General features: G+C 57.9%; 1 protein-coding gene across 1 annotated transcript; it reads left to right on the top strand.

The window, feature by feature from the left end:
• Positions 1 to 3,566: 3,566 nt before the first annotated feature.
• Positions 3,567 to 11,994, top strand: LOC135288555 (trypsin-like; the record flags this gene model as incomplete). The annotated part of the gene is made up of 5 exons (XM_064401944.1): positions 3,567 to 3,588; positions 7,779 to 7,944; positions 9,598 to 9,851; positions 10,511 to 10,650; positions 11,624 to 11,994. Coding segments are annotated over 5 exons (744 nt in total), but the record flags the coding sequence as incomplete, so codon positions are not given.
• Between the last annotated feature and the right edge of the window lie 3,475 nt (positions 11,995 to 15,469).

Below are 15,469 nucleotides of genomic sequence, written 5' to 3'. Positions count from 1 at the left end.
GGACCGGAGTGACCAACGGGGACCAACACTGACCAGGAGTGACCAGGAGTGACCAACGTGTGCCGCGCCAGCGCCTGGATCTGCCGAGTCACCAGGGAGTGACCAATGGAGTGACCAGAGTGACCAACGGAGTGACCACAGTGACCACAGTGACCAACGGAGTGACCACAGTGACCGGAGTGACCATAGTGACCACAGTGACCAACGGAGTGACCAGAGTGACCAACGGAGTGACCACAGCGACCAAAGGAGTGACCACAGTGACCAACGGGGACCGGAGTGACCAATAGGGACCAACACTGACCAGGAGTGACCAACAGTGACCAACGTGTGCCGCGCCAGCGCCTGGATCTGCCGCACCATCCAAGAGTAACCAGAGTGACCAGAGTGACCGCTGACCACCAGTGACCAATGGCAACTGGAGTGACCACCAGTGACCACAAGTGACCAACGGGGACCAGGAGTGACCACCAGTGACCACCAGTGATCAACAGTGACCAGTGACCGCTGACCACCAGGGACCGGAGTGACCACCAGCGACCAACAGCAACCAGCAACCAATGACCACTAGTGACCACGAGTGGCCATGAGTGACCACGAGTGACCAACGGGGACCAGAGTGACCATCAGGGACCACCAGTGACCAGCAGTGACCAGCAGCGACGACCAGTGACCACGAGTGACCAACTGTGGCCACCAGTGACCACCAGTGACCAGGAGTGACCAACAGTGACCAGGAGTGACCAGGAGTGACCAGGAGTGACCAACACTGACCAGGAGTGACCAACACTGACTAGGAGTGACCAGGAGTGACCAACACTGACCAGGAGTGACCAGGAGTGACCAACAGGGACCAGGAGTGACCAACACTGACCAGGAGTGACCAGGAGTGACCAGGAGTGACCAACAGCAGCCAGAGACCACCACTGACCACCAGTGACCAATGGGGACCAGAGTGACCAACACTGACCAGGAGTGACCACCAGTGACCACCAGTGAGCAACAGTGACCAGCAGTGACCAGAAGTGACCGGAAGTGACCGGAAGTGACCACCAGTGACCAGTGACCACCAGTGGCCAGCAGTGACCAGCAGTGACCAGAAGTGACCAGCAGTGACCAGAAGTGACCAGCAGTGACCAGCAGTGACCGGAAGTGACCGGGGATTTGGGGGGGAAATAAAGAAAAATGGAAAAAAAACCCGTGAGATGTGAACTGGGATGGACTGGGGGGGACTGGGATGGACTGGGGGGAACTGGGAGGGACTGGGGGGGACTGGGATGGACTGGGGGGAACTGGGAGGGACTGGGGGGGACTGGGATGGACTGGGAGGGACTGGGGGGAACTGGGGGGGACTGGGGGGGACTGGGAGGGACTGGGGGGAACTGGGGGGGACTGGGAGGGACTGGGATGAACTGGGAGGGACTGGGAGGAACTGGGGGGGACTGGGGGGAACTGGGAGGGACTGGGATGGACTGGGATGAACTGGGATGGACTGGGATGGACTGGGAGGGACTGGGATGGACTGGGATGGACTGGGGGGGACTGGGAGGGACTGGGATGGACTGGGAGGGACTGGGAGGGACTGGGAGGGACTGGGAGGGACTGGGGTCACTTTAAGGAGCGCGGGAAAGCCGCCGCGGGGCATGACGGGAGTTGTAGTCCAGGAAGCAACATGGCTCTGTGGGGCGCGGGGCACGATGGGAATTGTAGTCCCGGGCGTGGCTGCTTGGCGCCCCCTCTCGGTCGCCAGAGGTCACCCTCCATTCAGGGCACTGGTTTGGACTGGGATGGACTGGGAGGGGCAGGGAGGGCACTGGGATGGACTGGGAGGCACGGGGATCACACTGGGATGAACTGGGACCACACTGGGATGAACTGGGATGAACTGGGAGGGTACTGGGAGGGTACTGGGATGAACTGGGAGGTACTGGGATGAACTGGGAGGGTACTGGGAGGGTACTGGGATGAACTGGGAGGGTACTGGGACGGTGCTGGGATGAACTAGGAGGTACTGGGATGAACTGGGATGCACTGGGATGCACTGGGAGGAACTGGGAGGGTACTGGGACGGTGCTGGGAGGAACTGGGAGGTACTGGGAGGGTACTGGGATGAACTGGGAGGTACTGGGATGAACTGGGAGGGTACTGGGAGGGTACTGGGAGGGTACTGGGATGAACTGGGGAGAAACTGGGAGCACTGGGCTGTACTGGGAAGGGCGCTTAGAGACACTGGGCTGAACTGGGCGTAACTGGGAGGAACCGGGAAGGGCACTGGGCTGAACTGGGCTAAACTGGAAAGGGCACTTTGGGGCAGTGGGAGGAACTGGGATGAACTGGGAGGGACTGGGAGGCCCTGGCAGGGGAACTGGGAGCGCACTGGGTTGAACTGGGATGAACTGGGATGGGCACTTAGGGGCCCTGGGGGGAACTGGGATTGAACTGGGAGGGACTGGGATTGGACTGGGCTGAACTGGGAGTCACTGGGCTGAACTGGGAGGAACTGGAATTAACTGGGAGAGACTGGGCTGAACTGGGAGGGACTGGGATTGGACTGGGCTGAACTGGGAGTCACTGGGAGGCCCTGGAGGGGGAACTGGGATTGGACTGGGCTGAACTGGGAAGGACTGGGAGGGACTGGAATTAACTGGGAGGGACTGGGATTGAACTGGGCTGAACTGGGAGGAACTGGAAAAGCCACTCAAGAGCACTGGGCTGAACTGGGATGGGCACTGGGAGGGACTGGGGTGAACTGGGATGAACTGGGAGGCACTGGAGGGGAAACTGGGAGGGACTGGGCTGAACTGGGAAGGGCTCTTAGGGGTACTGGGCTGAACTGGGAGGGACTGGGGGAGACTGGGAGGCCCTGGAAGGGGGAACTGGGCTGAACTGGGCTGAACTGGGCTGAACTGGGCTGAACTGGGCGGAACTGGGAGGAACTGGGAGGAACTGGGAGGAACTGGAAAAGCCACTTAAGAGCACTGGGCTGAACTGGGATGGGCACTGGGAGGGACTGGGGTGAACTGGGCTGAACTGGGAGGGACTGGAAGGGGGAACTGGGAGGCACTGGGCTGAACTGGGATGAACTGGGAGTCACTGGGATGAACTGGGCTGAATTGGGAAGCACTGGAGGGGAAACTGGGAGGGACTGGGCTGAACTGGGCTGAACTGGGAGTCACTGGGCTGAACTGGGAGGGACTGGAATTAACTGGGAGGGACTGGGCTGGGCACTGGGCTGAACTGGTTTGAACTGGTCCGAACTGGGATTTAAAGGCCGCGGCTCCTTCCTCCCCCTCCTCCTCCTCCCGATGGAGCGGCTGCTGCCGCTGCTGCTGCTGGCCACTGGTGCGTACTGGTTTGTACTGGTTTGGACTGGTTTGGGCTGGGGGAGACCCGGAGGGGGCTGCTGGCCACTGGTTTGTACTGGTTTATACTGGTTTGGACTGGTTTGGACTGGTTTGGGTTGTGGGGCAATGGGGGGCTGCTGCCACTGCTGCTGCTGGCCACTGGTGTGTACTGGTTTGTACTGGTTTGGACTGGTTTGTACTGGTTTGTACTGGGGGCTGCTGCCGCTGCTGCTGCTGGCCACTGGTGTGTACTGGTTTATACTGGTTTGGACTGGGGGCACTGGGGGGGACTGCGGGGCTGCTGGCCACTGGTTTGTACTGGTTTATACTGGTTTGTACTGGTTTATACTGGTTTGGACTGGTTTGGGCTGGGGGAGACCCGGAGGGGGCTGCTGGCCACTGGTGCGTACTGGTTTATACTGGTTTGTACTGGTTTGGACTGGGGGGCACTGGGGGGCTGCTGCTGGCCACTGGTTTGTACTGGTTTATACTGGTTTGTACTGGTTTATACTGGTTTGTACTGGTTTGTACTGGTTTATACTGGTTTGGCCTGGGGGGCACTGGGAGCAAACTGGGGGGGCACTGGTTTGTACTGGTTTATACTGGTTTGTACTGGTTTATACTGGTTTGTACTGGTTTGTACTGGTTTATACTGGTTTGGCCTGGGGGGCACTGGGAGCAAACTGGGGGGGGGGCACTGGTTTGTACTGGTTTATACTGGTTTGGGCTGGTTTGGACTGGGAGTGAACAAGGAACAAACTGGGGGGGCACTGGGAGCTGCTGGTTCGCACTGGGAGGGACTGGTTTGTACTGGTTTGTACTGGTTTGGGCTGGGGGACACGGGTTTGTACTGGTTTGTACTGGTTTGTACTGGTTTGGGCTGGGGGACACGGGTTTGTACTGGTTTGTACTGGTTTGTACTGGTTTGTACTGGTTTGGGCTGGGGGACACGGGTTTGTGCTGGTGTGTACTGGTTTGTACTGGTTTCTACTGCTGGTTTATACTGGGGAGCACTGGTTTGTACTGGTTTGCACTGGGGGGCACTGGGAGGGAACTGGGAGGGACTGGGAGGGACTGGGGGGCACTGGGAGTAAACTGGGATGAACTGGGAGTGAACTGGGATGAACTGGGAGCACTGGGATGAACTGGGATGAACTGGGAGCACTGGGAGTGAACTGGGAGCACTGGGATGAACTGGGAATGAACTGGGAGCACTGGGAGTGAACTGGGAGCACTGGGATGAACTGGGAGCACTGGGAGGACACTGGGATGAACTGGGAGTGAACTGGGATGAACTGGGAGCACTGGGAGTGAACTGGGAGCACTGGGAGTGAACTGGGAGTGAACTGGGAATGAACTGGGAGCACTGGGAGTGAACTGGGAGCACTGGGAGTGAACTGGGAATGAACTGGGAGCACTGGGAGTGAACTGGGAGCACTGGGATGAAGTGGGAGCACTGGGAGGACACTGGGATGAACTGGGAGTGAACTGGGATGAACTGGGAGCACTGGGATGAACTGGGAGCACTGGGATGAACTGGGAGCACTGGGGGTGAACTGGGAGCACTGGGAGTGAACTGGGAATGAACTGGGAATGAACTGGGAGGACTGGGATGAACTGGGAGCACTGGGAGTGAACTGGGAATGAACTGGGAGTGAACTGGGAGTGAACTGGGAGCACTGGGATGAACTGGGATGAACTGGGATGAACTGGGATGAACTGGGAGCACTGGGAGGACACTGGGCCGTACTGGGATGGAGCCAGAGGTGAACTGGGGACACTGGGAGGGAACTGGGAGGAACTGGGAGGGAACTGGGAGGGACTGGGATGAGTGGGAGGCAATCGACAGGGTGAACTGGTTTGTACTGGGAGGGTGAACTGGGGGCACTGGGAGGGACGGGGAGGGAACTGGGATGAACTGGGAGGGACTGGGAGGAAGTGGGTGGGAAGCGGGAGGTCACTGGGAGCACTGGGAGGGAACTGGGATGGACTGGTTTGAACTGGGATGGACTGGGAGGAACTGGGATGGACTGGGAGGGACTGGGATGGACTGGGATGGACTGGGAGGAACTGGGATGGACTGGGATGAACTGGGATGAACTGGGAGGGACTGGGATGGACTGGGATGGACTGGTTTGAACTGGGATGGACTGGGAGAAACTGGGATGAACAGGGATGGACTGGGATGGACTGGGGGGGACTGGGAAGGACTGGGATGGACTGGGAGAAACTGGGAGACCACCAGTCCAAACTGGTCCATACTGGTTTCTACTGGTCCAGATTGGTTTCTATTGCTTTTAACTGGTTCATACTGGTTCTAACTGGTCTGTACTGGCTCTAACTGGTCCATACTGGTTCTAACTGGTCCATACTGGTTCTAACTGGTCTGTACTACTTCTAACTGGTCTGTACTGGTTCTAACTGGTTCTAACTGGTTCTAACTGGTCTGTACTGGTCCGCAGAGGCCGCGGGGCCGGACGAGAACTGGGGAGACACTTTGGGGGTACTGGGATGAACTGGGAAACCACCAGTGCAAACTGGTCCGTACTGGTTCTAACTGCTCCGTACTGGTTCTAACTGGTCCGTACTGGTTCTAACTGGTGTGTACTGGTTCATACTGGTTCTAACTGGTCCGTACTGGTTCATACTGGTTCTAACTGGTCCATACTGGTTCTAACTGGTGTGTACTGGTTCATACTGGTTCTAACTGGTCTGTACTGGTTCTAACTGGTCCATACTGGTTCTAACTGGTCCGTACTGGTTCTAACTGGTCCATACTGGTTCTAACTGGTCCGTACTGGTTCTAACTGGCTCTAACTGGTCCATACTGGTTCTAACTGGTCTGTACTGGTTCTAACTGGTCCATACTGGTTCTAACTGGCTCTAACTGGTCCATACTGGTTCTAACTGGTCCATACTGGTCCATACTGGTTCTAACTGGTCCGTACTGGTTCTAACTGGTTCTAACTGCTCCGTACTGGTTCTAACTGGCTCTAACTGGTCTGTACTGGTTCTAACTGGCTCTAACTGGTCCGTACTGGTTCTAACTGGTCCATACTGGTTCTAACTGGTCTGTACTAGTCTGCAGCAGCCACGGGCGCGGACGAGAACTGGGGAGACACTTTGGGGGTACTGGGATGAACTGGGAAACCACCAGTGCAAACTGGTCCGTACTGGTTCTAACTGGTCTGTACTGGTTCTAACTGGTCCATACTGGTTCTAACTGGTCTGTACTGGTTCTAACTGGTGTGTACTGGTTCGTACTGGTTCTAACTGGTCCATACGGGTTGTAACTGGTGTGTACTGGTTCAAACTGGTGTGTACTGGTTCGTACTGGTTCTAACTGGTCCATACTGGTTCTAACTGGTTCTAACTGGTCCGTACTGGTTCTAACTGGTCCATACTGGTCTGTACTGGCTCTAACTGGTTCTAACTGGTCCGTACTGGTTCTAACTGGTTCTAACTGGCCCGTACTGGTTCTAACTGGTCTGTACTGGTTCTAACTGCTCCCTACTGGTTCTAACTGGTTCTAACTGGTCCGTACTGGCTCTAACTGGTTCTAACTGGTTCTAACTGGTCCGTACTGGTTCTAACTGGTTCTAACTGGTCCGTACTGGTCCGTACTGGTTCTAACTGGTCCGTACTGGTTCTAACTGGTCCGTCCTGGTTCTAACTGGTTCTAACTGGTCCGTACTGGTCCGTACTGGTTCTAACTGGTTCTAACTGGTCCGTACTGGTTCTAACTGGTTCTAACTGGTCCGTACTGGTCCGTACTGGTTCTAACTGGTCCGTACTGGTTCTAACTGGTCCGTCCTGGTTCTAACTGGTTCTAACTGGTCCGTACTGGTCCGTACTGGTCCGTACTGGTTCTAACTGGTCCGTACTGGTTCTAACTGGTCCGTCCTGGTTCTAACTGGTTCTAACTGGTCCGTACTGGTCCGTACTGGTTCTAACTGGTCCGTACTGGTTCTAACTGGTTCTAACTGGTCCGTACTGGTCCGTACTGGTTCTAACTGGTTCTAACTGGTCCGTACTGGTCCGTACTGGTTCTAACTGGTCCATACTGGTCCGTACTGGTTCTAACTGGTCCATACTGGTCCGTACTGGTTCTAACTGGTCCGTACTGGTTCTAACTGGTTCTAACTGGTCCGTACTGGTCCGTACTGGTTCTAACTGGTCCGTACTGGTTCTAACTGGTTCTAACTGGTCCGTACTGGTCCGTACTGGTTCTAACTGGTTCTAACTGGTCCGTACTGGTCCGTACTGGTTCTAACTGGTCCATACTGGTCCGTACTGGTTCTAACTGGTCCGTACTGGTTCATACTGGTTCTAACTGGTCCGTACTGGTTCTAACTGGTCCATACTGGTTCTAACTGGTTCTAACTGGTCCGTACTGGTCCGTACTGGTTCTAACTGGTCCATACTGGTCGGCAGCGGCCGCGGGCGCGGACGAGAACCGCATCGTGGGCGGGGAGCGCTGCGAGCGCCGGCGCCACCCGTACCAGGCGCTGCTGCTGCAGCCGGGCGGCGCCATCCACTGCGGGGGCGTGCTGGTGGGGCGGAGCTGGGTGCTGACCGCCGCCCACTGCCGCACCGACAGGTGAGCACACCTGGGCACTCACCTGGCACACGTGAGGGGGATAAAACACACCTGGGTACAGCTGGGATACAGCTGAGGGGGATACAACACACCTGGGCACACCTGGGCACACCTGAGGGCGATACAACACACCTGGGCACTCACCTGGGCACACCTGAGGGGGATACAACACACCTGGGCACTCACCTGGCACACGTGAGGGGGATAAAACACACCTGGGTACAGCTGGGATACAGCTGAGGGGGATACAACACACCTGGGCACACCTGGGCACACCTGAGGGCGATACAACACACCTGGGCACTCACCTGGGCACACCTGAGGGGGATACAACACACCTGGGCACTCACCTGGGCACACCTGAGGGGGATACAACACACCTGGGCACACCTGGGCACACCTGAGGGGGATACAACACACCTGGGCACTCACCTGGGCACACCTGAGGGGGATACAACACACCTGGGCACTCACCTGGGCACACCTGAGGGGGATACAACACACCTGGGCACACACCTGGGCACACCTGAGGGGGATACAACACACCTGGGCACTCACCTGGGCACACCTGAGGGGGATACAACACACCTGGGCACTCACCTGGGCACACCTGAGGGGGATACAACACACCTGGGCACTCACCTGGGCACACCTGAGGGGGATACAACACACCTGGGCACTCACCTGGGCACACCTGAGGGGGATACAACACACCTGGGCACACACCTGGGCACACCTGGGGCGTGCTGGTGGGGCGGAGCTGGGTGCTGACCGCCGCCCACTGCCGCACCGACAGGTGAGCACACCTGGGCAGACCTGGGCACTCACCTGGGCACACCTGAGTGGGATAAAACACACCTGGGCACACCTGGACACACATGGGTACACCTGGGCACACCTGGACACACACCTGGGTATGGCTGGGTACACCTAGGGTACACCTGAGGGGGATAAAACAAACCTGGGCACACACCTGGGCACTCACCTGGGCCGTGCTGGTGGGGCGGAGCTGGGTGCTGACCGCCGCCCACTGCCGCACCGACAGGTGAGGCACACCTGGGCACACCTGGGCACACACCTGGGTACAGCTGGCACACACCTAGGTACACACCTGGGCACAGCTGGGTACACCTGGCACACACCTAGGTACACACCTGGGTACAGCTGGGCACACCTGGATACACCTGAGGGGGATGGAAACACACGCAGGCACACCTGGGTGGGGGGGGATAAAAACACACCTGGGCACACCAAGTCTCACCTGTCCCTCACCTGTCCCTCACCTGTCCCATTACAAACACCCATTTACCTGCCCCAGGTGAGCTCACCTGTGCTCACCTGAGCTCACCTGTCCATCCACAGCCCCCTGTGCCAGCACAGCCCTCACCTGTCCCATTATAATCCCCAATTTACCTGTCCCAGGTGTAGTTACCTGTCCCAGGTGAGCTCACCTGAGCTCACCTGAGCTCACCTGCGCTCACCTGTGCCCCCTTTACCTGTGCAGCCCCCTGCGGGTCCTGCTGGGCGGGCACAACCTGAAGGGGGGGCCTCACCTGTCCCTCACCTGTCCCTCACCTGTCCCATTACAAACGCACCTTTACCTGTCCCAGGTGAGCTCACCTGAGCTCACCTGTGCCCCCTTTACCTGTGCAGCCCCCTGCGGGTCCTGCTGGGCGGGCACAACCTGAAGGAGCGCGACGGGGCGGAGCAGTGCCTCACCTGGGCGCGCGCCTTCGTGCACCCGCGCTACCTGCCCGGCCGCCATGACAGTGACGTCATGCTGCTGCGCCTCAGCAGCCCCGCCCACCTGAGCGCGCGGGTGCAGCCCGTGGCGCTGCCCCGCAGGTGTCCCCAGGTGGGGGACAGGTGCGTGGTGTCCGGCTGGGGCAGCACCCGCAGCCCGCAAGGTGAGACACACCTGGGGGCAGGTGAGGGGCGGGGACACACCTGGGGGACAGGTGAGGGGGCGGGGACTCACCTGTGGGACAGGTGAGGGGGTGGGGACACACCTGGGGGCAGATGAGGGGGCGGGACACACCTGGGGGCAGGTGAGGGGGTGGGGACACACCTGGGGGGCAAGTGAGGGGGTGGGGACTCACCTGGGGAAGTGGGGACACACCTGGGGGGCAGGTGAGGGAGTGGGGACACACCTGGGGGGCGGGGACTCACCTGGGGGCAGGTGAGGGGGAGGGGACACACCTGGGGGAGAGGTGAGGGCATGGGAGACAAAGGTGAGGGGGTGGGGACACACCTGGGGGACTCACCTGTCCCATCCATCCCCACTTGTCCTCACCTGTCCCATCCATCCCCACCTCTCCTCACCTGTCCCTGACCGCTCTCACCTGGCCAGGTGCGTTCCCAGACATGCTGCAGTGTGGCAAGGTGTTCACCTGGTCCAACACCTGTCCCTCACCTGTCCCTCACCTGTCCCATCCATCTCCACCTGTCCCACCTGTCCCACCCATCCCCACCTGTCCCATCCATTCCCACCTGTCCCACCTGTCTCCACCTGTCCCACCTGTCTCTGACCGCTCTCACCTGTCCCTGACCGCTCTCACCTGGCCAGGTGCGTTCCCAGACGTGCTGCAGTGTGGCGAGGTGTTCACCTGGTCCAACTCCGCCTGCGCTCACCTGTACCCAGGTGCCATCACTCCCAACATGCTTTGCGCCGGCGGCCGCGCCGGCGACAGCACCGACTCCTGCCAGGTGCGGCCAGGTGTGGAGGAGGCACACCTGAGAGGGAGGGGGCGGGGCCAGGGGTGGGGGGGACTCACCTGTGGGGGCGAGGAAGGGTGGGAACACCTGGGGGGACTCACCTGTGTGGGGGGAATGGGAAATACCTGGGGAACACCTGGGGGGACTCACCTGTATGGGGGGAATGGGAAATACCTGGGGAACACCTGGGGGACTCACCTGTGTGGGGGGAATGGGAAATACCTGGGGAACACCTGGGGGGACTCACCTGTATGGGGGGGAATGGGAATGGGAAATACCTGGGGGGACTCACCTGTATGGGGGGGAATGGGAAATACCTGGGGGGACTCACCTGTATGGGGGGGAATGGGAAATACCTGGGGAACACCTGTGAGACTCACCTGTATGGGGGGGAATGGGAATGGGAAATACCTGGGGAACACCTGGGGGGACTCACCTGTATGGGGGGGAATGGGAAATACCTGGGGAGACTCACCTGTATGGGGGGTAATGGGAGTGGGAAATACCTGGGGAACACCTGGGGGGACTCACCTGTATGGGAATGGGAATGGGAATGGGAAATATCTGGGGAACACCTGGGGGGACTCACCTGTATGGCAATGGGAATGGGAAATACCTGGGGAACACCTGGGGGGACTCACCTCTATGGGGGTAATGGAAAATACCTGGGGAACACCTGTATGGGGACTCACCTGTGTGGGGGGAATGGAAAATACCTGGGGAACACCTGTGAGACTCACCTGTATGGGGGGGAATGGGAATGGGAAATACCTGGGGAACACCTGGGGGGACTCACCTGTATGGGGGGCAATGGGAGTGGGACACACCTGAGGAACACCTGGGGAACACCTGGAGGGACCCACCTGGATGGGGGGAATGGGATTGGGAAGCACCTGGGGAACGCCTGGGGGACTCACCTGTCCCAGGTGTCTCACCTGTCTCACCTGCGTCTCACCTGTCCCAGGGTGACTCCGGGGGCCCTCTGGTGTGCGAGGGGTACCTGCAGGGCGTGGTCTCCTGGGGGCTGCAGGTGTGCGGCCAGCAGGGCAAGCCAGGTGTGTACAGCCGGGTCTGCGCCTTCACCGCCTGGATCCGCCGCACCATCCGCGCCAACGGCGGGGACTGAGACACCTGGGCCCACCTGAGATACCTGGGCGCACCTGGGGGGCACCTGGGGGGCTCCTTGTCCTCACCTGTGACACCTGGGAGGCTCCTTGTGACATCTGGGGGGTCACCTGGGGCTCACCTGGAGCACCTGGGGGTCACCTGGAGCACCTGGGGGGCACCTGAGGGGCTCCTTGGCCTCACCTGTAACACCTGAATGGCTCCTTTTAACACCTGAGTGTTTTTTTGACTTCACCTGCAACACCTGAGGGGCTCCTTGTAATACCTGGGGGTCACCTGGGGGGGGGGGGCTGGATGTCACATCAAAACCCCCAAATCACCCCAAGCCCCTCCCCCACAAGGAAAAGTGGGGGAAAAAAGGCAGAAAATGGGAATTCTGAGGGGGAAAAGGCGGGAAATGAGAGGAAAATGGAGGGAAATGTGAGGGGAAAATGAAGGGAAACGTGAAGAAATGTGAGGGAGAAAATGGAGGGAAACATGAGGGGAAAATGGAGAGAAATGTGAGGGGGGAAATGGAGGGAAATGTGAGGGGAAAATGAAGGGAAATGTGAGGGGAAAATGTGAGGGAGAAAAATTGAGGAAAATGTGAGGGGAAAATGGAGTGAAACATGAGGGGAAAATGGAGGGAAATGTGAGGGGAAAATTGAGTGAAACATGAGGGGAAAATGGAGGGAAACGAGGGGAAAATGGAGGGAAAAGTGAGGGGAAAATGGAGGGAAATGTGAGGGGGAAACGGAAGCAAAGGTGAGGGGAAAATGTGAGGGAGAAAAATTGAGGCAAATGTGAGGGGGAAAATGGAGGGAAACATGAGGGGAAAATGGAGGCAAACATGAGGGGAAAATGGAGGGAAATGTGAGGGGGAAATGGAGGCAAAGGTGAGGGGAAAATGTGAGGGAGAAAAATTGAGGCAAATGTGAGGAGAAAAATTGAGGCAAATGTGAGGGGGAAAATGGAGGCAAACATGAGGGGAAAATGGAGGGAAATGTGAGGGGAAAATGGAGGCAAACATGAGGGGAAAATGGAGGCAAACATGAGGGGAAAATGGAGGCAAACATGAGGGGAAAAGGGAGGGAAATATGAAGAAAACATGAGGGCAAAAACGAAGGAGATGTGAGGAGGAAAGTGAGGAAGATGTGAGGGGAAAATTGAGGAAAACGTGAGGGGAAAATGGAGGGAAATGTGAGGGTAGAATGGAGGGAAACCGGAGGGGGAAATGGAGGAAAAAGGTGAAGGGAAAAATGGAGGGAAATGAAGGGAAAATGAAAATGTGAGGGGAAAATGGAGGGAAACGGGAAGAGGAAATGGAGGGAAATATGAGGGGGAAATGGAGGGAAATGTGAGGGGGAAATGGAGGGAAATGTGAGGGGAAAATGAAGGGAAACGTGAAGCGGAAATATGAGGGAGAAAATGGAGGCAAACGTGAGGGGAAAATGGAGGGAAATGTGAGGGGGGAAATGGAGGGAAATATGAAGAAAACATGAGGGCAAAACTGAGGGAGATGTGAGGGGAAAAGTGAGGGAGATGGGAGGGGGAAATGGAGGGAAATGTGAAGGATAAATGAAGGGAAATGTGAGGGGCAAATGGAGGGAAATATGAGGGGGAAATGGATGCAAATGTGAGGGAGAAATGGAGAGAAATGTGTGTTGAAAATGGAGGGAAATGTGAGCGGAAAATGGAGGGAAATGTGAGTGGAAAATGGAGGGAAACGTGAGGGGAAAATGAAGGGAAACGTGAGGGATAATGGAGGGAAATGGAGGGAAATGTGAGGGGAAAATGAAGGGAAACGTGAAGGGGAAATATGAGGGAGAAAATGGATGCAAATATGAGGGGGAAATGGAGGGAAAAGTAAGGGGGAAGTGTGAGGAAAACGTGAGGGGAAAATGGAGGGAAACGTGAAGAGGAAATGGAGGGAAATGTGAGGGGGAAATGAAAATGTGAAGGGGGAAATGGAAGGAAATGTGAGGGGGACACGAAGGGCAATGTGAGTGGAAAATGGAGCGAAAAGTGAGGGGAAAATGGAGGGAAAAATGAGAGGAAAATGGAGGGAAATGTGTGGGGGAAATGGAGTGAACTCTGAAGAAAACCTGAGGGGGGAAAACAACGGAAAAGTGAAGGGGAAAAATCAGGGAAATTTGAGGACAAAAAAAGGCTGAAACCTGAGGGGGAAAAGCTCCCAGTTGCCTCCCAGTGCTCCCAGTTGGCTCCCAGTCTTCCCAGTTGGTTCCCAGTTGGCTCCCAGTTGCTTCCCAGTTGGTTCCCACTTGACTCCCAGTCCTCCCAGTTGACGCCCAGTTGGTTCCCAGTTGACTCCCAGTTGGCTCCCAGTGCTCCCAGTTGATTCCCAGTTGACTCCCAGTGCTCCCAGTTGGCTCCCACTTGACTCCCAGTGCTCCCAGTTGGCTCCCAGTTCTCCCAGTTGGCTCCTAGTTGGTTCCCAGTTGACTCCCAGTGCTCCCAGTTGGCTCCCAGTTGACTCCCAGTGCTCCCAATTGTCTCCCAGTTGGCCCCCAGTGCTCCCAGTTTGGCTCTGGGCTGCCCCCAGTGCCACAATGACCTCACCCCCTTCCCCAGCCAATCAGACAACACGACAGGGGCGGAGCCAGATGCGCTCTGAACTCTGATTGGTCTTTATTGCAAAGGGAGGGGTCAGTGGTCACTCCGTGGTGTCAGTGGTCACTCAGGGGGTTCAGCGGTCACTCAGGGTCACAGGAGGGGTCAGTGGTCACTCAGGCTGTCACTGGTCACTCGGGGTCACAGGAGGGGTCAGTGGTCACTCAGGGTCACAGGAGGGGTCGGCGGTCACTCTGTGGCATCAGTGGTCACTCAGGCTGTCAGTGGTCACTCGGGGTCACAGGAGGGGTTGGAGGTCACTTGGGGTCACAGGAGGGGTCAGTGGTCACTCCATGGTGTCAGTGGTCACTCCATAACATCACTGGTCACTCAGGCTGTCACTGGTCACTCAGGGTCACAGGAGGGGTCAGTGGTCACTCAGGGTCACAGGACAGGTCAGTGGTCACTCAGGGTGTCACTGGTCACTCAGGGTCACAGGAGGGGTCAGTGGTCACTCAGGGTCACAGGACAGGTCAGTGGTCACTCAGGGTGTCACTGGTCACTCGGGGTCACAGGCGGGGTCAGCGGTCACTCGGGGTCACAGGAGGGGTCACTGGTAACTCGGGGTCACAGGCGGGGTCAGCGGTCACTCCGTGGTGTCAGCGGTCACTCAGGGGGGTCGGTGGTCACTTGGGGTCACTCCGTGGTGTCAGTGGTCACTCGGGGTCACAGGCGGGGTCAGCGGTCACTCAGGCTGTCACTGGTCACTCGGGGTCACAGGCGGGGTCAGCGGTCACTCCGTGGTGTCAGTGGTCACTCGGGGTCACAGGCGGGGTCAGCGGTCACTCAGGCTGTCAGTGGTCACTCAGGGTCACAGGCGGGGTCAGCGGTCACTCGGGGTCACAGGCGGGGTCAGCGGTCACTCTGTGGTGTCAGCGGTCACTCAGGGGGGTCGGTGGTCACTCGGGGTCACAGGTGGGGTCAGCGGTCACTCAGGGTCACAGGCGGGGTCAGCGGTCACTCCATGGTGTCAGTGGTCACTCGGGGTCACAGGCGGGGTCAGCGGTCACTCGGGGTCACAGGCGGGGTCAGCGGTCACTCAGGGTCACAGGTGGGGTCAGCAGTCACTCAGGAT

This window comes from Passer domesticus, chromosome 33 (genome assembly GCF_036417665.1).
Source record: "Passer domesticus isolate bPasDom1 chromosome 33, bPasDom1.hap1, whole genome shotgun sequence".
Classification (NCBI taxonomy): domain Eukaryota; kingdom Metazoa; phylum Chordata; class Aves; order Passeriformes; family Passeridae; genus Passer; species Passer domesticus.
Note: the sequence above shows the minus strand (reverse complement) of the source record. Positions and strands in the feature narration are given on the sequence as shown.